Raw genomic sequence first — 21,482 nt, forward strand, 5'->3', positions numbered from 1 at the left:
TTAAAGTAGCAATAACAACATGGAAAACAGCTGGCTAAATAGGCACCTGTTATTGTAACTGTTTTTCTGATATTGTGTGTATATATATATATATATATAAAACATGACAGGCTGTCGGTGGTTAGAGAGGAAAACCCCCCAACATAAATCGCACTTGAGTATTCATCATAGGCGCAGCCAAACTATGGAGAAAAAAACCCGACTTATAGTCCAGAAAATGTGTGATAATGTTTACTATATTTCCGAACATTGAAGTCATGTGTGCACATTTTCTTCTAAGAGTTACATATTTTCCCCGCATGCACGCCTTCTTCTGACACATTTTTTGATATCTCTTGCTATTCTTTGACCACATTTCTGCGTAACAGTGTGAATGAATGCCTTTGCATTCATTCATTTATGTTACACCCATTTCTCTTTTCTATACTTCAGTACATCGTGGTTCATTTTCAACAGAGCGAGTTTAGGCAATTTGAACAATTGGAATTCATTTGGACTGCACCCTATATAATACAACTAAACTGGATGCTGCTACTAGAGTACAGCCAGGAGAGATTAGTACTATTTTAAAACCTGACATGAGTAAATAAGATCACGAGTCACAACTAGCACATAATGACAGTTTCCAGTGTGTCAGTTCTCCATGGTGTTTACTGCTCTGTGGTTACTGGTGGCTCAAACTACAAATAATATTGCGTGTGAAACTTAATCCTTGCTCTCTGTTTACTAACTGCTGCATACTCCTATGCCGCTTTTTCAAGATTCTAGTTGTGCACAGACATCTCTGCGCGATGAATTGATTTACAGAGCTTGCTACTCTAATGAAATATTAACTCCTCCTTCTGGTTCCTTAGAAATTCCGAAGAAGAGTTCAGGAGTCCACTCAGGTGTTGAGAGAACTGGAAATTTCATTACGGACCAATCACATAGGGTGAGTGGTATCCTGCTAAACCGGGGCTGTGAAACATGTGGCTGGGGGGCCAATTGTTGACCAATTTTAGGACTGGTGTCAAAAGAGAATATTGTTTAGCTCATTACAGAGGCATCCTGCTCTCAATATGTATTACATAATTGAAAATGGTAATGCTCAAGAATGCCAATTCTGTACTAGACCGATCATCCAATCCTGAAAATATATCTAGATAGTTGGAAAACGGATTTGACGCCATCGCTCTCCACAGAAACCAATGAGTTTCAAAGTGCTGCTACAAATACTAAATGTCTTTATTTTTGTTTTTTGAGAACTTTCCAAACCAGGCCTAAGAATAAAACCATGAGAAATAGCATCTGCCTGTCAATACAGGCCCGAAACTGTTTACACAGAATAATCGAATTGTCCAAGACCTCATGCCAGTAAAACTAGATTACATCAGTAAGCGTCTTAATCTAGACAATGGAGCATTAGCATAATGGGAGTGGGGTCGAAGCATGGGGGTGCTAGCGGTGGTCAGGGGCAAGATGTTACCCGCTCAGACAGTGAATAATTACAGCTTGTGTTCAGAGGTGAAATGTACTTGACGGGGAGGCTGCGTATAATAGCAGATTGTCACTGCACTCCTCACATGTTGCGCAGTGGTCACTAACATGTGCTGAATGGGAGGATTGTGACTTGTCCTGTGGTAATGATTACCATGTGGCACAACATGACTAAACCTCCTGGTGCTTTTTTGTTTCTTCCCCCAGCTCTACCAGGCACTGCTTTGCTTTACCGGAGTCTCTGCTCAGTGTCCGCACAGTAACACTGCAGGGGGGGGCTCCTAAGGACACAGTCAAGGGACCTTTAGTGCAGTCCCTCCGAGCATTCTAGGGCGCCATTATGAATCTACCTTGTAAATTTCTCCTATTAACCAACAATTAGGCCTGTCAGAGAAAGAGCCTAACATGTCTGGGTTGAATAGAGATGCTCTTATGTGCCGAGAAAACATTAGGGAAAACAAATTGCGTCGAACGATGTGTAGTGAATGTAACTGTATTAGTGTGAGTGCATTTATTTGGTGTACTTCTGATGACCTGGAATAAATGCAAACTATTTTATCTGCTTATGTGTAGTTACAGCTAAATCTAGCCTCATCACATTTTTAAAAACTTGTTTTTTTTTTTTTAGCAGCTTGATGTTGAGTCGCATCTAAACGCCAAGATGAACTCACATTTCAGACTATTTTTTCATTTTCTTGAGTACTAAATTATTGATTGTTTGGAAAGGACTGTTGAATAATCATCTATTGAATTGATTGGCTAGATCATTAGTTGGAAGGCTCTCTGGTTTCACATCGGAAAAAAGAACTATTACGTGTCCATTTGGATCAAAATTACTTCAGTCAAATGACTGATGATACAATTCCAGAATACGGACTTTGAAAGTATTCCGGAATAAAGTACAAAGATGCCGATATCTGTCAGCATCATTAAATTAAAAAGCTATTAAGTCTTGGGGGATCATTTATTTAGAAAGAAAATCAACTAATGATACTTGTTTTGATCTAAAAAATACTTCAAAAATAGTTCAGTTATCGAACAAAATGTGTATTTGTATCCCGCCATGTGGAAAAAAAAATTGTTTGTATCAAAAAATGTTTTCCTGAAATTTTTCATCTTTACTCTCTAATTTTATCTAGCTGGGTGAGGGAGTTCCTTAATGAAGAAAACAAAGGCCTGGACGTTCTGGTGGAATATCTGTCTTTTGCACAGTACGCTGTCACGTAAGTCATTTGCAGCCGATTCTTTGCTCGGAGCCAATGCTCTACTTACTATACGTATGCAAAGGCGACAACAACAACAAAGCTGCCATTCTGCAAAGTCGCTGATGCGTCCTTGCGCAGCACAAACTGCAGCACGCGAGCTTCAAGAGTCACTCGGGCTCTTTAGCTTCTCTATTCAAGATTGATGGTGGGATTATTAGTCAGTCACAAGGCCCCTTGTTCTAAGAACCCTGCACTTAAGTGATTAATTGAAACCCCCACTTCACCATATGTTATTATACGATGTCCACATTAAGAATGTTTGTTTACCCTGGGTTGGCGCGGAATGAAATCCTGAACGCCGTGACATACTGTCGATCTTAACTCACTGGCAGTGCAACAAAGAACGGTGTTGATGAAATTCTATACAGTTACAAAATGGCCTCTTTTATTTAACAGCCCTCAAGTATTTGGTAGGGATAAAAATGAGCCATTTCATAATGAAAATGAATGCTATTGATTTTTTGGATAACGACATTGTCTGCTACAATTTGATTTCATTAAAAATTGGATGGTCTTTCAGCGTTTTTAACTCAATCAGTTACATTCCATGTAAAAACAAAAGTAAAAAAGCCATTTTCAAAAGCGCAACTTTTTATGAAACTAAATAAGACAGCATTCTGTAAGTTAGTAAAACATTTATACTGCTATCCTATAGTGTTGCCCGCCAATATTGAAGTATATGGAATTGACAAAATAGCTCATTCATTATGATGTCATTGACTAAAATGGAAGGATAAGTCATTGAGCCACAAAAAAAAAATGGGCTTGCTTCATCAATTTCGATGTGGCAATATTTAAATAAAAGTTTCAGTCAAATGTTTTTATTCAACAATGTCATTGTTGTATGCACAATATAAGATTTTTTATCGCTATGGATTCAATTTCATAATCTAATATTTGCACTCATGCTGCAACAGGTTCGATGGTGACTGTGTGGAAAATAGTCCAGAGTCCCTGCTGGATAAATCCAAACCTTGGAGTCGCTCCATTGAAGACCTGCACGCAGGGAGCACGCTGTCCTCTCCCCTCAGCGGGAACGGTATCACTCGGGCGGGTCGCCATTCCACTTTACGGTATGTTCTATTTGTAACTTTTCACATTTTTTTCCCCTCAACACTCGTTTTTTTGTAGTCATGTGGTTTGTAAATGACCTTGAATCACTTAAGATCTTCGTTTTTATAACTCTGGCTCATCTGGCCAATTTTTTACATGCCAATCAGTACCATTTAAATATGGTAGGTGCTTAATTCAAAGATGTTTAATTTGTGAACCCATGCTAATTAATCTCAGATGTAATTTCCCCTGTTGTTCCTCTGGTGTTGTGGCACATCACGCACATTGACTTGTGTGACCATTAATCCTTCATTTGGAAACGGTTAATAACTTTTAACAAGTCGTGCACAAAGAGGCCCATTGAGGCAGCGAATCACATGTCTGCTAATAACAGATCCCTGCCCAATCACGTCTACAATTTCTCGCATTGTTTCCCCCAACAGCCTTTTTTTTTTAGTCTTGAAAGTTTATACGACATGTGTCAATGACATGTTTACATGCTATTAGTAGAAAATAAGAACATGGATCATTGTATCCTTGTTTGATTTATGAAGGGATCACATCCATCTGCCGTGGCCTCTTTCTAAACCCGATAAGAGCACTCATCAATGGGGCTGATTGTCTTCTCTTCTGTCCTTCGTAGTCTTCTCATCTGTCTGCCCGTCTTCGACAGCAGGCAGGTTCAAACTCCGTCTACGACAAACCCCCCCCCTGCCCGTTTTATTCAGAGACACGCTCAAATACACACAACCCCTGGCTCATTGTTCTCGTACCACCCTGCTTGCGCTGTCTGTATCTGGGATGTGAATTATTTGTCCTCCCAGCCTGTCCTCTCCTGCGCTCCATTCGGAGCAAATAGGTTTTTCTGCCGCTATTGTGCCCGTGTCTCCCTCAGTGGCTCCCGCCAATGCCATCCGTCGTACTTTTCATTTAGAAGCTGCAAACACTGGGAAGACGATATTGTTCTGTTTGTCGTGTCATCATTGCAAAAAAATAGTGCCTCAAATCATTGTGTTTATTTCAAACTGCTGCCCTAAAGGCCACCAAGCTCACTCAACTGTCCAAAGTGTTCTCAAATAAGACGGTAAGTCCGGTTTTAATGTTGGTAGGTAGTGGGATAAGCTATGTCTGCCTTTGTGTTTAGTCTTGACGCATTATTATAGTATTCCATTGTTTTATTAGAGCTGTAATTTGATCCTGTAGTGTAGCTGTGTTGATAGATTGTGAATTTATCATGTTTTGCCATCATTTACGTCCCTTTTCTACTTTGTTTTCATCTTTTTTTTGTTTAACTGTGAGTAGGAAATCAAGTTACTGTCACTTGAGTTGTCATTCTTCAACATTTGTTTCCTTCAAAGCAAGCACACATAAAAACATTGTCCAAATGGTTCATCAAGAACTAGACGTGTTATAATGTTTTTTTGGGGTAGTTTTCAACACGTCCGTGCATGTTGAAGACATTGCTCTTTGGCAGTGTTACACAATCGTTTATCCTGGTCCAGATTTCGAGATGAATAACATTTCGCCTGCACATTTCAATCCCATTCGGTCGCTTTGGGATGTTGAGCAATGAGGTGGATAAAAAAAAAAAATCAACTTGTTTCTTTTCCATCTCAGCTGGAACAGTCGTACCCTGTTATTCATTATTGCTCTTTTGTTATTTGTCAAGTATTAACTCCTGGCCTGCTGTTGTTGCTAAGAGACATCCAATCCAATTTAATTCTCCAAGATGTCCCTCTGTCAATAGTTTCTTAGTGGGTGAAGAAACTTTCCCATTTATCTCAAAGTGCAGCCCTTTTGCACACGTGCCCGCCATGAATCGCACAGGAGTCACACCTCCTGCTGACATGAACTGGCGTGTTTGTCAGTAATAGCCCAAAGATACATTTTTGCAGGCTTGTAATTGAACCTGCAATCTGAAAATAAACAGTTTCCCTTCTATAGTTGCCTTTCTCCATGCTGCTTTGCATTTAGCCTTTATTGTGACCCCTTTGTTTTGTCAGCATGCAAATGACTGCAGCGCCGTTGTTATTAATATTGCCGTAAAATACATTGAATTAAGCGCGCTAGAAGAGCGTCATACTTCAGCTCTAGATTATATGGCTTTTGTTAGGTGGATCGTGAATTTCAGGGCCTTCCAATGTGAAGGAGGTGATGGTGAATGGGGGGTGGGGAGATCACTCACACAAATGGCATCTGTTTTCTGCCACATGTGCTCTTGTTTTTCACCATACTATCAACTTTTCAACAAAAACAACGTGTTTTTCAGATGTAACACGTTTCCCAGCCGAAGGACACTGAAGAATTCCAGGCTAGTCAGCAAGAAAGATGATGTCCACGTCTGCATCATGTGCCTGCGTGCCATCATGAACTATCAGGTCAGTCATATTTACACTATTATATTCTTTTCTTAGATGTTGCAATTTTTTTCAGTGTTGATATCAGTTTGTTAACGTACTGCCATTGGACAATGTTGAAGTATAGTTAAATAGCTTCTTTTTCAATGGGGGGTTGAAACAATCAGTTTTATTTAAGAGAATAGCAATGCCATTTATTTTAAATGTTTTTGATATCAGTTCCTTGCTGTTCTTCTCCTTTTAGTTGTGTAATGTGTAATGTTTCTGTTTTTGTTCCCTTTTCTAGTATGGCTTCAATATGGTCATGTCCCACCTAAATGCTGTGAATGAAATTGCACTAAGTCTCAACAATAAAAATCCAAGGTGAGCCAATAACAGGAGTCAACAGTGGGGGGGAAACATAGGTGATGACAACTACCGGAAGGAATTGCTTTTTTTATGTCACACCTTTCAACTTGTTCAAATATTTCCCTCATATGGGATTTGAAACCCTGTTAGATCCCCTTTCACACTATTCCTCATCCAGAAGCACACACACACACGTATTCAAAACGAAACTGATGGCAAATCTGCCCAAAACTGTAAACAAAAAGCAATACTCATGCAACAGAAAATTGAGGGAAAAAATGAACCAATGTTATTATTCAGATTTCCAAAATGTTCACCTACTTTTGCTGTATATCTCAGAATCTCTCTGTGTGACTTTTTCACCTCATTTTTCTATCCCAGATCATATTTGAGAAAATGTTACAAATTGGTCATGTGATGTGCCAAAAACTGCTGTCAAATCATGTGTGAAGAAGTAAACAAATGCACGGTAATTGATCTAAATCTTGTGTCGTTACATTTGAACAGAACCAAAGCTCTAGTGTTGGAGCTCCTGGCGGCGGTTTGTCTGGTGAGAGGAGGCCACGAGATCATCCTAGCAGCGTTTGACAACTTCAAGGAGGTAGGGAGCAGACAGTGACTCAGCCTTTAGCGATACGTCGTGGATTGCGCGGCGGACATACACTATTTGTCAACAGATTACAGACCCCCGTTTTAGCCGGTGCGCTCAAGGCCTCCCGCAGAAAGCAATGAAGTGTGTGTGTGTGTTTGGCACACACACAAAGGCGGCGACTAAGGGGGAGGCCGATGTGAGCGACAGCCTTGACCAACTCTTAGGCTGTTGGCTAAAAAGAAAGGGAAAAAACGAGTTAAGGAGCGAGTGGGCGGAGGTTTTTCGCGAGCATCATGCTGCAATGCAAAATTTACTGGCGAATGAAAAATTGAGCGTCCGACTCAGCCAGCCTCACCGGCGTAAGTGGCTGAATAAGCTTCGGCTCGTCGCAGCTCATCTCATGAGAGGCGGAAGGCAGGAATAATGAGGGCTTTCTTGTGCTGGGCTTAAAGGAATAGTTTGAATTTTTTAACTTGTCATTTAAAAGTGGCTCTTAAAAGCATAGTGTTGTTACGTCGACTTTTCTCTGAGACTTTGATCGCAGTTCTCTAACTCAACTTTAAAGGGATTTTTTTTCCTGACATTTGATGTCTTCAACTTGCATCTTCGATTCTTTATCAAAAGACCACCATTGCCCTTCCGATGAACTGTAGCGCTTACTTTTGGGGAGGGGCGGCATTGCCAGAATTGAAATTCATGAAGCCTCGTTTTAGTTTCAAGTTGTGTCGTAAACGATACAAAATTCATCCGGTGGATAACTTGTAGCATTTTTAGTATTTTCAAGTAGAAAAAAAACAAAAAAGTTGCAACAGGTTTCTAAACAAAATGTAAAAATGACAGGTCAAAAAAGTAAGACTGAATTTTTTTATTTAATACTTTTTGTGATAGCCATAAGATTAGAAATAAATGGCGCCTGTTCTTCATCAATATGCGTAATTATGTGAATATGCAATCGATTGCAATCAGATATTGAGTGATGCGCCTTCATTTAACTCCGCAGTAGCCACTTTGACAGCTGTGGTTTATTTTGCAGGTTTGTATGGAGGAGCAGCGCTTTGAAAGGCTGATGGAGTATTTCAAGAACGAAGACAACAACATTGATTTTATGGTATTTACCCGCACCGGCCAGCACGCATGCTTTTAAATCAAAGTATTGATCACTATCCCTCAAGAGTAATCAATCAGCAGCTAAGCAGGCACCCTGCAAACCTATTATTGATTGTTTTTCTTTTCACCTTGCTGGAAGGATCAGTATATCCCCTTTTTGGATATGATTTATTAAGTCTGGAGATGGAGCACCCAACCAATAACAGTGACATGTTTATATTGGGGAAGATAATCTGTGACGTTTTAAGTGTGTTGAGCTACGATGAATGGCTCTGTTCATTTTATAGCTTGAGTCACAGATCCTTCGCTTAGTGAGTGGAGTTAGCGGATCACGGTGAAATACGCTGAAAAGAAAGGAGGAGTTTAATTGTCTCCATTCGTGCAATCTCAAAACGTCATTGTTATTTTCCTGGGCTGCGTAGGTGGCGTGCATGCAGTTCATTAACATCGTCGTGCACTCGGTGGAGGACATGAACTTCCGGGTTCACTTGCAGTACGACTTCACCAAGCTGTCTTTGGATGAATTCTTAGACGTGAGTTGATCGACGGCCGTGAAAAATGCAAACGTTGTACTCAAAGTTCTCATGGCGGCCCCCTGGGGACAACTCCACCGATAACATCTTGTCTGGGAAAACTGAATTTATGTCTCCATCTCTTAGAAAGTCAAGCACACTGAAAGTGACAAGCTGCAGGTCCAGATCCAGGCCTACCTGGACAACGTGTTTGACGTCGGCGCTCTCCTGGAGGATGCGGAAACCAAAAACGCTGCTTTGGAGCGGGTGGAGGAGCTGGAAGAGAATATGTCACATGTGAGATTTAACAGGATTTTTTTTTCTTCCCCACTTTTTTGCGCATCTTCCTTCCGCACCATGTCCAAAAATGTCACCACGTCGATGCTTGGGCTCAATAAACGGACACGGAAGTCACAATGTCGTCAGCGTTGCCTCTAATCTCATCCCGTCTTTTTAATGGACTGTCAGTTAGTAGCTGATTCTTCTTATCATTTTTCTAAAAAGATCAACTTTTCTGTCCTTCCAGTTGACAGAGAAGCTGCTGGATGCAGAGAATGAAGCCATGGCAAAGATAGTGGAGCTAGAGAAGCAGCTCATGCAGACCAACAAGGACCTAGAAGGCATGAAGGTCGGACATTTTTCTTCGTTCTTTTGTCGCAGGCTATGTTTCATGCCTGGAAATGAACTGCTCGACCTTTTAGTGTACTTTTTTCGAAAATACTTTTGCCAAGGTATTAACACAGTGTTTAAGCGTCACTTTGAAGTTGTATGCAAAGTTGCTTATAAAAAAGGTCCTTAAATCCTTAAATCCAACTTGAGGAAACTTGTCGCTGTAGGAGGCCTACAAAGACAGCAGCGGGAAGCTCCACTCACTGCGGCAGATCTTGAAGGAGAAGGACGAGGCCATCCAGCGGCAAAGCCACCTGGAGAAGAAGATCCACGAGCTGGAGAAGCAGGGCACCATTAGGATCCACAAAAAGGGAAACGGGGACATCTGCATCCTTCCGCCGACACCACCCGCCGCCGTGGAAACGTCGCCGGGCACCACCGTGGGCGGAAATGGAGTCAGCGGAAACGGCGGCGTCTACAATCCCGCTCACGCGGGGGGCGCGGTCGGCGTTCCGGCGGTCCCGCCTCCTCCGCCGCTACCAGAAAACGGCTCATGTAAGCGTGCGTTACGAATAAGTCTACACACCCCTGTTGAAATGTGGGCTTTATTCATTCCACTTCCCCTCACAGTGCCAAACGGACCGCCAGTGAGCACTCCAGCCCCTCCACCGCCTGCCCCTCCGCCGCCACCGCCACCTCCACCCCCGCTTCCAGCTTTTGCCTCAGGGATGTCAGTTCACCTGCCTCCCCCACCTCCTCCTGCCGCACCTCCGTTGCCCGGCTGCGGGACCCCCACTGTCATCATGAATTCAGGTTTAGCCGGTAAGCTTTCTGAAATGGGGAAAAAAACACTTTACATTTGTCTTTAATCGACCGCTTTCACCTTGAAATGTACTTTAAACTCATGCAATACATTTTAGACTGCCTAATTTTTTATTCTGTATTTTGAAAATGCATGTCAAGACAATATCCCCCAATTTCTTCTCTACTTCTCATTAATATATCTTTGATTTGTTTCTTTTTCTGCCAACCAGAGGGACCCATCAAACTGTTCTGTAGGTTCTGCCTGTTGTGTTCAGTTCAGTCCTTTTTAGTTTTTTGCTCCCAACTTTTTCCTCCTCCCCAGCATGCCTTGAAATGAATATTTTCCTTCTTTTGAACGCATAAGCCACTTTTGGCCACGTATTTGACCAATTGATGAATCATAGCTTCATTTGGAGAAAGCAAACAAAATACCAAGGATCTGCATGGTTAAAAGCCACCACCCACGTCAGTAGATTACTGTACTGCGCTGGTTTGTTTTTGTGCATCTCCGCATGCTTTTTCGTCTTTTTCCTCATTTTGCCTGTTCACTGGCTCCATGCCAATAAAGGTCAGCATTAATAGAGACAAAAGTCATAATCTCTCAATTGGGAAAATCCATAAAAATGCGTGAATAAATATATAGTTAAGGCATTGAATTGATGTCATTCACTGCACTTTTGGCTTGATGTGACTGTAGTTTTTCCCCCCCATTTCAACCTACTTCACAAATTTGAGTGGCAATAATGTTTCCCCATCACTTCAGAGGACACATCCTATTTATTCCCTGCACGCGAGTGTGCTAACACTCCACTAGAATCAAACTCTGATCACTCTATTTTGTGTCCAGCCGTTAAGATCAAGAAACCCATCAAAACCAAGTTCCGCATGCCCGTCTTCAATTGGGTGGCCCTGAAACCCAACCAGATCAACGGAACCGTCTTCAATGAGATCGATGACGAGAGGATACTTGAGGTATGCTCAAGAGCGATTCATATGCCAAGTGAATTCTTCTTTGTGAAGAATCTGAAGCCAAGTTCTGGAACAATGTTGTTTGTTGGCTTTGCAGGACCTGAACGTGGATGAATTTGAGGAAATGTTCAAGACCAAAGCCCAGGGTCAAGCGGTGGAGCGAACTCTGAGCAAACAGGTCATCCAGAAAGGACCCAACAGGGTGACGCTGTTGGATTCCAACAGGGCCAAGAACTTGGCCATAACACTGAGAAAAGTGGGCAAGACAGCTGAGGAGATTTGCAAAGCCATCCAACTGTAAGTCAACACACACCGTGGAGAAACAAGAAACTGATGGTCATTGTCCCTCCCACCTCTCAGCTTCGACCTGCGCACCCTGCCGGTGGATTTCGTGGAGTGCCTCATGCGCTTCCAGCCCACCGAGAACGAGGTGAAGACCCTGCGGCAGTTCGAGAAGGAGCGCAAGCCGCTGGAGAGCCTGACGGACGAGGACCGCTTCATGATGCAGTTCAGCAAGATCGAGCGACTCATGCAGAAGATGACCATCATGGCCTTTGTCGGCAACTTCACGGAGAGCATACAAATGCTCACGCCGGTACGTGCTTTGGCACTTCCCATAACGAATTTGCTTTTCCTCTCTATTCACTCTCTTCTGTTTCCTTACAGCAACTCCATTCGGTCATTGCGGCATCGGTTTCCATTAAGTCGTCCCAGAAGTTGAAAAAAATTCTAGAGGTAAGCGACCTTATCTCCACTTGCTGTGTATTTTGCCTTCATTTTTATTTAAAAAAATTCTCCAACATGTCATGCTCACACATTTCACCCCCGACAGATTATTTTAGCACTCGGAAACTACATGAACAGCAGCAAAAGAGGAGCAGTATACGGATTCAAGCTGCAGAGTTTAGACTTGGCAAGTCAAACCCCACCCATTAATTATTCAAAAAATAACCCCTTGCATAGCTGACCCTCATTTTCTTTTTAGCTTCTGGACACCAAGTCGACTGACCGCAAGATAACACTATTACACTACATTGCTAATGTAGTGAAGGAGAAATACACACAAGTTGCTTTATTTTACAATGAGCTGCACTACGTAGAGAAAGCGGCATCGGGTGAGTCTGTTTTTTTTTTTAATTTAGACTCTTGCGTTCTCTCTCATTCTTAACAAACGCGCCTAATGCTGCAATGTCCTGGGACGTACGCGCCCCGCCCGCAGTATCGTTAGACAACGTCCTGTTGGATGTGAAGGAGCTGCAACGAGGCATGGAACTGACCAAGAGGGAGTACAGCATGCACGGCCACAACACCATGCTCAAGGACTTCATCACACACAACGAGAGCAAGCTGAAGAAGCTGCAGGACGATGCCAAGATCGCGCAGGTAAAGCCGGCGCCAAGGCACCTGGGAATTCACCGTCCGACGCCCTTGCTTTTTTGTCGACAGGACGCCTTTGACGAGGCCGTGAAGTTCTACGGGGAGAGTTCAAAAACCACGCCGCCGTCGGTTTTCTTCCCCGTCTTCGTGCGATTTGTGAAGGCGTACAGGGTGAGCTTTTCAGCCGTTCGCTCATCCGCGGCACGATTCTGATGTTGCCGGATCGTGTCGCTTGAGAACATCTGTACGGGAGGGAGCGCTAACGTGACATGACAGGAGCCGCCGTGGCGGCTGCTGCTGCTTAGCAGTGTGGCATCGGATTGTTTTTAACGTGTTCATTTGAAGATAGAGCTGGTTTGTAATCTGGCTTGGATGTAGTGGTTTGAAATTTAGAATGTCCTCGACGGTGGGACTACATTAATTCATTTAGCTGTGTTGTCTTGTTTTAGCTCTGATTTTCAAATGTGGTGTCAGTGGATGAATTGTTAAATGCAAAAAAAGTGAGAATATTTCAAACATGGAATTGAGTCGAATCCTTTTATTGTCATTATACAAGTTTAATGAGATTGGAAGTTTTTTTTCAGAATGATCATTTAATGCCAGTCTTTAAGGTTGAAGCGTATACAATGCGCAAATGCCTTTCAATAATAACTAGTACTTAAAAATGCTTACTACTGTTTAAAGCTGTTCATATGTGTGGCACTTGGAACAGTCTTTTTGAGGTAGTTGTAAAAAATTCTCAATGTAAATTTGTACTTCTTGCTGGATAGCAACAAATGTATTTTTTTTTTTTACCTGTTACCTAATTTTGGTGATATATCATCTCCTTTTTTTGGTTACCATGAACACACATTCTGACTTTGTCTTGCGAACTCCACAGCAAGCCGAGGAGGACAACGAGCATAGAAAGCGTCAGCAGCAGCTTCTGATGGAAAAACTTTTAGAACAAGAGGCCCTGAGGGAGGAAGAACAAAAGGTATTTTGGCCCTCCTGCCCAGATCAGACTCAGTCAGGTCTTATACTTGTTAAATACTTCAACGTAGAAGAGACTACATTGAGGCTATGTATGTGTCCATGTCCCCCTTCTCCTCCAGTCTCCGTCTCATAAGAACAAAAGGCAACAGCAGGAGCTGATCCAGGAACTGCGGAAGAAGCAAGTAAAAGACAGTCGCCATGTATATGAGGGGAAAGATGGAGCCATTGAAGACATCATCACAGGTAATCTCATCCGCCCTTCGCTCATTTATTATCATCATGCACATGTAAAGGCACACGGAAGATTGTATTAACGTAAAAAAAAAAGTTCCAAAGCAAACAGATGTTTGGGAGGTCATGATGATGAGAGCTGAGCTAATCCAGTAACACCCTGAAGTGTTGTTGACAATGTCGCTTACTTGCTTTGCTGAGTAACACATGGCCGACGCTGTGACTAACTCTTGAGCAAATGGATCATTATCACAGAGATAAATACTGCAATAGTAGGTGCACTTGCATAATGAGCGCTGTCATTTTAGTGGGCAAAAGATTGTAATCTTAGTACAGCATTGGGGATACAAGGAGCTTATTCGTGACATTTTTGCTATAAAAGTTGTTTGACAGGTTTTTTGTAGTTCATAAAAGTTTTATTGTAATTCAAGTTTTCAAAGTTGAGTTGAACTCCGTTAAACACAATCACTTCATTAAGTCATTGGTTGATATTGACATTGCTAGACGATCCAGTCGTTGCTCCAAAAGTGAGCTATTTATTTGCTATTTTATAAAATAACTCCCATGCGTCTGTTCATGGGGATTGATGTCCAATCCATTTGGACTGGGAAGATTGACAGCAATCCTTGGCACTGAAACATGATTGTTGGCAGTCATTGAGTTAAGTTGAGACGTGTCGAACAATTGCGCAATTAATCAAATTTTGCAAATTTATGAATTCTTACATTTCTAGTCCAAATGGATTGGGTGCCTATCACCATCATCGGTCAGGAATTTTACTTAAGCTAAAATTGGGTGTCATTAAAAATGGTTGAATTAGGTTATATAGGGTATTAATACTAGGAATATTTTTATTATTATTTTATATTAAAAAGCAGTTTGGTAGCTTTTTTTCTAACAATACTGCAGAACACTATTTATTAATATGCCGTAGTTTTTAGCACTGCAAAAGACAATAAAAACTAAATAATTACATTTAATAATTAATTAATTTTAATATTTCAATCCAGCAATTTCATTTGCAGGTGTACCTACTTTTGTGGCCAGTTACTATACACACGATTTCAAAGTTTACTGTTTTAAGTACAACTTGATTTGAAGATAATGATGGCGCCGTAGCATTAACTTGGCCGTCTAATGCTGACTGGGGGAATTGTTTGATCCTCTGCTGATGTTTGCTCACTTGTCAAGTGTTTTTTTTTTTTTAGCTATGACGAAATATCTGTCAAACAGCGATGTCCGAGGTTGCATTCAGAAAAATATCAGGATAGAAACAAGGGCCATCATACAAACCATTTTTTTATCGATACTTTTGGAGTGTAAAAATGAGAATTCCCTCCCTTTTTTTTTTGAAGTGAGCAAACAATCAAGCAATTCCCCTCCTATGTACATAAATGCTTTGTGCTAACAGTGGGCCAACTGCTATAGAAGTCTGCTGCTCTTATCTCGTGTGCCTTGTCTTGTCTTGTCGTGGCTGTCCTGTTTGTCTGTTTTGCTGGTTGTCGTGGACGCAGTGCTGAAGACGGTGCCCTTTACCGCCCGCACCGCCAAGCGCGGCTCTCGATTCTTCTGCGAGCCCGCCCTCAATGAGGAGTACCATTACTAAGCTTGTAGAACTCTCTCGCACATACAAAACAAGGTCGCTGGAAGTCTCCGTTCTCCCCTTTTCTCCCCCCTCCGACGTTCTCCTCAAATGACATCGCACGCCTACTAACTTTTTCACGTGGCCTTGCTGCTGTGACGTGTGTGTGTGTGTTTGTTGAAGTTGACTTCTCTCCTGATTGCGGGGTTTTGGTGAAGGTCCACCTGCATGACGTCTATATCATCCTCTGATATAAATCATTTCATCATTCATCTTACACACCCACTCTTGACTTTGTTTTAACTCGAGTGTAGTTTCCACCAAATTTAATTTTAACGCAATGCTGCCGTCTGCTGGCCACAGAAGGTAATGCAGGCTCTAGACTACATTCAGATTAATTCTGATATAGTAATAAGTACTTATTGTGTAAATTCGAAGATGGTGCTTATCATTATCACATATGCTTAACATTTTTGGAAAGAAGTGGGTATATACCTGACATAAAAAATAGCCTAAAAGTAGCTATATGTAGCAAAATAACCCATTTTGCCATATTTTAGACAACACACTTGACCAACACTAGGGAAAATGTGACATGCTGTACTAAACTAATGTAATGTAAAAACCAGTCAACAAGCTAATGTTAACAAAAAATCAGGAAAATATATTTAACAAATGACTGAAAGGTTAAACTGGTGTTGAATGAAAAATTTGAAGAATCTGTATAAAATATTAACAAAGAAAAATGGGTGACCCAAATATATTATTTCGAGTTAGAAAATAAAAAAACCACCAACAACAATGAATTGTTTTCCAGTTTTAATTCTTAATTCTGTTAATGACTTTAAATTTTGTCATCCCCATGAGATATTTGACATTGTTCATTAATTCACTATTCATCATGATCATTTTTCCCTCTTTCCACAAGGGTGACAACTGACACTGTTGTGTCTTGCATGTTGATTTAACATTGACTACTTCCGCATGCAAATGATTGCAAGTCTTACCGCTAATGATTTATTTGCTTTTGCATGCTCGTGTTGAATTTTTTGGGGGAAATGTTTATTCAACCCGTGCGCTCATGGCACGGCTGGCAGCCTCTCTGTAAAGACATTTACAACTTGGAGCAAGACAAAAGAGCATTTTAAAACTGCATCCTCCTGCTTTATCTTTTTTTTTAACGCTTGCGCTTGAGCCAGTGGCGAACTGCATTTTTTATCATATTTCCCTTTTCGTCTTCTCTTTATTCAGCCCTAAAGAAGAGTGACAAGCCAGTGTTAACCTAAGCGTCCCCCCTCCCAAAAAACATTGGGGAACATGCCCCCCCCCCCAGCACTTGTAGCTACTTAATCAGGAGGATGCATTATTAATAAGATAACATTAAAAGTCGCCCCCTTGCTGCTTCGACAGTTTCGAGCGATTGGACAGACAGGCTGCCAGCGTGGCATTCATCTCGAGCGCTTCTCCTGTTTTCTGTGCCATTTACACGTGTCTTTGTTCTCCCGGGCATCGTCGCTGCAGATCTTCGGAATCAGCCTTACAGGCGAGCCGACGCCGTGCGGCGCAGCGTCCGGAGACGCTTCGACGACCAGAATTTGCGACCGCTCAACAACGGCGAGGTGGTCGTCTGACTGAAAGATGGACGGATGTGGAACCGGGAATGTGTTTGGGGAGGCAGAGGTACGGAATGGACGGACGTTTTTCAGCATTTTTAGATTTCATTCAGATGGGCGGTGACAAAGTGAGTGAGAAAGTGACAGCGGGACGGACGCAATGTTGCAAGCTGTTTTGATCCAGATGAAAAGTGAATAGACTATGGAAGTATGATATATAAATACACACATATATATATATTTCTTTGGCCAATAGTTTTGCAAATTTTCATTGCAATGACCTCACATTTTCACAGCTGGTGTAGAAATGTTTCAGGTTTTTATGTGTAACGTGTCATTCCCGTCAAAAGAAAAGGCATTTTGCGTGTTAGAGCATGCTCGGTTGGACTCAATCACCGAAGACACTGCAGCATGCCTTGTTCACAAATTTTGCAAAGAAGGCACTAACTACAAAACAAATTAGGACTTGGCACCAAAAATGTCAAGAAAAAGGCTGGAATGTGGGTTTCCACAGTTGCTCTTCTAACACTCTTCCAAAGACTACACAGGAAGGCTTCACTGTCACTGCTCCACTGTCACTGCTTGGCCTAAGTAATGGGGTCAAACAAATTTGTTGGCACAATAACTTTAATGCCATGCTGTTGCACATGACGCTCTAAGTAAAAGTCTGTACATTACGTAAGTATCTGCGGGAAGAGAACGACCATTGTAACAGCGGTGCTGGCAGAAAAGATTGTCAATAGAAACACTTAGAAGTGGGGCAAGACTGCTTGTTGGACACCACCATTTGATGCATTTCTGTCCTCGGGACAGACCTGTAATGGCTATATTCTCAGCATGCTTCCTCACAAAAATGCCCTCTGACCCTATAGCTGCTTTTTTGGGGTGATGTGTCCATGCCACTTGGGTGGGTGACAGCCCAAATCTTTGCCTATAGACACAGCCACAAAGCCCTCACTCACACTTACTTAGATTGGCTTATGTAGGTTGGTCGGCCAAACTCAATGTCAAATGTGCACTACACAGGTCAATGCTTGGTTTTGCTCAAATTATAAGTGCTACGCAAAACATCCAATATCATGTCCTGGTTGGCCTTCTGGCATACTACCCTGAAAAAACTCTGGAGGTTAAGCAAGGTTGTGCATGGTTACTACTTGGATGGGAGACTGCCTTGGAATACTGGGTGCTGGAAGCGCTTATATTTGCTCACTTAACCTCGTGAGAAGCAGTTTTATACACAAAGCCCTCACTCACACTTAGATTGGCTCATGTAGATTGGTTAGCCAAACTCAATGTCAAATGTGCACTACACCGGTTAATGCTTGGTTTTGCTCAAATTATAGGTGCTATGCAAAACATCCAATATCATGTCCTGGTTGACCTTCTGACATACTACCCTGACAAAACTCTGGAGGTTAAGCAGGGTTGTGCATGGTTACTACTTGGATGGGAGACTGCCTCGGAATACCGGGTGCTGGAAGCTCTTATGTTTGCTCACTTAACCTCGTGAGAAGCAGTTCGATCCACAATATACACAAAGCCCTCACTCACACTTACTTAGATTGGCTTATGTACATTGGTCAGCCAAACTCAATGTCAAATGTGCACTACACTGATCAATGCTTGATTTTGCTCAAATTATAGGTGCAACGCAAAACATCAAATATCATGTCTTGGTTGACCTCGCATACTACCCTGAAAAAACTCTGGAGGTTAAGCAAGGTTGTGGATGGTTACTACTTGGATGGGAGACTGCCTTGGAATACCGGGTGCTGGAAGCTCTTATGTTTGCTCACTTAACCTGGTGAGAAGCAATTTGATCCACAATATACACAAAGCCCTCACTCACCTTTACTTAAATGTATGTATTTGTGTGGCAAACCTCATTAAAAATCTCAAAGTTTGCTCTTGCTAAAACTATAGATGCTACTCAAAACATCTAATATCATGTCCTTGTTGGTAAAGTCATGTCAAGACACTTGGTCCCTCGTCACCAAGATTTTTATTTCCAGGTAGTGACCGGGGTTCGAACCCAGGACCCTGGATCTCAGAGGCTAATGCTCTAACTGCTCAGCCAGCAGAACACATAATAATTTTAGTTAAAAAAAAAAAATTGACATGCGTTTTGCGCCCAAAACCAATGTCATTTTTTTTTTTTTAACTAAAGTTATTGTGAGCTCTGCTGGCTGAGCGGTTAGAGCATTAGCCTCTGACATCCAGGGTCCTGGGTTCGCATCCCAGTCGCTACCTGGAAACAAAGATATTGGTTCCCCTCCCACCAAAGGTGGGAGGGGGCACCAAAACATATTGGTGCCCCCTCCCACCTTTGGTGGGAGAGGGCACCAAAACATATTAGTCCCCTCCCGCCTTCGGCGGGAGGGGACATTAAGACAGTTGGTCCCCTCCCGCCTTCGGCGGGAGGGGACCAGGACTCTTGGTCCACCCCCGCCTTCGGCGGGGGTGGACACCAACACACTTGGTCCCCTCCCGCCTTCGGCGGGAGGGGACCAACACACTTGGTCCCCTCCCGCCTTCGGCGGGAGGGAACCAAGACTTTTGTTTCCAGGCAGTGCCCGGGATGCGAACCCAGGACCCTGGATGTCAGAGGCTAATGCTCTAACCGCTCTGCCGGCGGAGCCCCCAATAGTTTTAGTTAAAAAAAAAAAATTGACATGGGTTTTGGGCACGAAAAAAATAAACAAAAGGTATACTGAGCTGGGATTTGAACACAGGACTTGAGATCTCAGGGATTGGCACTCTAACCACTCGGCCACCGAGGCCACTATAGTTATACATACAACAAAAAAAACTTGACATGACTTTACCAACCAGGACATGATATTAGATATTTTGAATAGCAGTTTTACCAAAAGCATACTTTGACATTTTTCATGAAGTTTGCCGCACAAATACATAAGTAAAGGTGAGTGAGGGCTTTGTGTATATTGGGGATCAAACTGCTTCTCACGAGGTTAAGTGAGCAAGAGCTTCCAGCACCCAGTATTCCAAAGCAGTCTCCCATCCAAGCACTAACCAGGCCCAATCCTGCTTAACTTCAGGCATTTTCAGGGTAGTATGCCATCAGCCCAACTAGGAGTCATGAGTTTTGATATTTGAGTACTACTTATAATTTTACCAAAACCAAACATTTTTACCTGTTTAGTGCACATTTTTCAATGAAGGCCCACAAATATATATAGGATATAGACAAACTATAACATTAACTATAGCACAACTCCATAACATGTTTAGATATTCAAATTTCCATCAGTTGGGTGACTTGAGTCCAACCGAGCATACTCTAACACGCTAAATGACTTTTCTTTTGACGTGAAGGGCCTTTCTAAACCTGAAAAGGTAAAAACACCAGACGTTAAAGACAAAAACCTGAAACGTTTCTACACAAGCTGTGAAAATTTGAGCTTATTCTAACAAAAATTGTCAAAATTATTGGCCTACGAAATGGGGTCAAATATTTTGGAACGCCCTGTCAATGTGCCCGTGGGGGACCTGGATTACATTTTAAGAAACAAAAAGTGCCTCAGCTTCCAAAAATGATGTGCACCAACATGAAGGGCAATTTAGAAGCATTTTGTTAAAAAAATGATGCACATGCAAGTTTAAGAAAAAAAAATCGTATAAACTAAAGAATTTTCATTAAGATTTTTAATGATTAAATTATTACTTTCACCATAATATCTAAACATGAATTACATTGTGTAACATGATTCTTTTCCAAAAAATCAGGGTTTTAAGTGAATTTTAGTGACATGTGCATCACTTTTTTGGGGTCAAATGTCCTAAATTCTTTGTCTCCATGTTGAACAATCAAATCAAGGTGAAACTTTCCTTCACTTGACGATGCCATGACTGGATAAGATTTGTACTTTGTAAACAATATTCTTACTACTGCATTTATCAAATGTATGTTATTTAACCACTGAAATTTGTGTTTTCATCTTAAGTGTTAAAAACAGAAAACAAATCCAAACTGTACAGTTTTTCTTTCCCCTCAAACTGTTTTGTTTTGTACTGAAGTCTAACACTCACACACACATGACCAGATGATTATTAATATTGTACATAATGTTCAAACCTTTGGCTCTACAACTTGAATGTTATTTTGTAACTTATAGATTCATTTTTGTGTTTGTGTGTATATTTAATGAAGCCAAAAGCAGCCAGGGGAAACTTTGTTTGGAAAGGTTCCTCTGGCACGTGCAAGTATTTTGATATGGAATAATGACGGCTGCAGTCTGAGTGATGACACACTCCATATGATTTATGATCATCTCCCTGGTTCATCTCTTTTTTTTCCTCCCAGCAACTTTCATCCAACTGGAATAACTGCTCTACGATGGTTAATTTTGACCGGTAATATATTTTAGTTATCGTTGCACTCACTGAAGATTAACATTTGTTTTAGGAGATGTTCTATTTCCAATATGATGAAATAAAATAAAACAATGTGATTGGTTTATTTTTTGCTATCAGAAATGGCTATGCTTAAGTGTGTTGCACATGGTTTGTTGTGAGGAAACTGCATTCCAAAATATTACTTACTGTGACTCACCTTTACATATGAAATGCTTTGATGAAGCCAGAAAGCTAA

General features: G+C 41.7%; 1 protein-coding gene across 4 annotated transcripts in view; it reads left to right on the forward strand.

The window, feature by feature from the left end:
• fmnl2a (formin-like 2a) overlaps positions 1-18,940 on the forward strand; it is a 36,235-nt gene extending 17,295 nt beyond the window's left edge. Inside the window, exons 4-31 of one of the 4 annotated variants that reach the window (XM_077616601.1) lie at positions 855-931; positions 2,616-2,699; positions 3,659-3,814; positions 4,438-4,470; positions 4,834-4,878; positions 6,064-6,172; positions 6,438-6,514; positions 7,007-7,100; positions 8,125-8,199; positions 8,621-8,731; positions 8,858-9,007; positions 9,237-9,338; positions 9,547-9,874; positions 9,950-10,141; positions 10,354-10,374; positions 10,971-11,095; positions 11,190-11,389; positions 11,453-11,687; positions 11,759-11,827; positions 11,925-12,005; positions 12,078-12,207; positions 12,312-12,475; positions 12,539-12,640; positions 13,350-13,445; positions 13,564-13,687; positions 15,190-15,314; positions 16,779-18,376; positions 18,515-18,940. In XM_077616601.1, the coding sequence (XP_077472727.1) occupies positions 855-931; positions 2,616-2,699; positions 3,659-3,814; positions 4,438-4,470; positions 4,834-4,878; positions 6,064-6,172; positions 6,438-6,514; positions 7,007-7,100; positions 8,125-8,199; positions 8,621-8,731; positions 8,858-9,007; positions 9,237-9,338; positions 9,547-9,874; positions 9,950-10,141; positions 10,354-10,374; positions 10,971-11,095; positions 11,190-11,389; positions 11,453-11,687; positions 11,759-11,827; positions 11,925-12,005; positions 12,078-12,207; positions 12,312-12,475; positions 12,539-12,640; positions 13,350-13,445; positions 13,564-13,687; positions 15,190-15,281 (3,072 nt within the window). In that variant the 3' untranslated portion in view covers positions 15,282-15,314; positions 16,779-18,376; positions 18,515-18,940. Of the gene's footprint in view, positions 1-854; positions 932-2,615; positions 2,700-3,658; positions 3,815-4,437; positions 4,471-4,833; positions 4,879-6,063; positions 6,173-6,437; positions 6,515-7,006; positions 7,101-8,124; positions 8,200-8,620; positions 8,732-8,857; positions 9,008-9,236; positions 9,339-9,546; positions 10,142-10,353; positions 10,375-10,970; positions 11,096-11,189; positions 11,390-11,452; positions 11,688-11,758; positions 11,828-11,924; positions 12,006-12,077; positions 12,208-12,311; positions 12,476-12,538; positions 12,641-13,349; positions 13,446-13,563; positions 13,688-15,189; positions 15,315-16,778; positions 18,377-18,514 lie in introns of all 4 variants that reach the window. The other 3 variants (XM_077616604.1, XM_077616603.1, XM_077616602.1) reach the window with 3 other exon arrangements.
• The last annotated feature ends 2,542 nt before the right edge of the window (positions 18,941-21,482 follow it).

This window comes from Stigmatopora argus, chromosome 13 (genome assembly GCF_051989625.1).
Source record: "Stigmatopora argus isolate UIUO_Sarg chromosome 13, RoL_Sarg_1.0, whole genome shotgun sequence".
Lineage (NCBI taxonomy): Eukaryota > Metazoa > Chordata > Actinopteri > Syngnathiformes > Syngnathidae > Stigmatopora > Stigmatopora argus.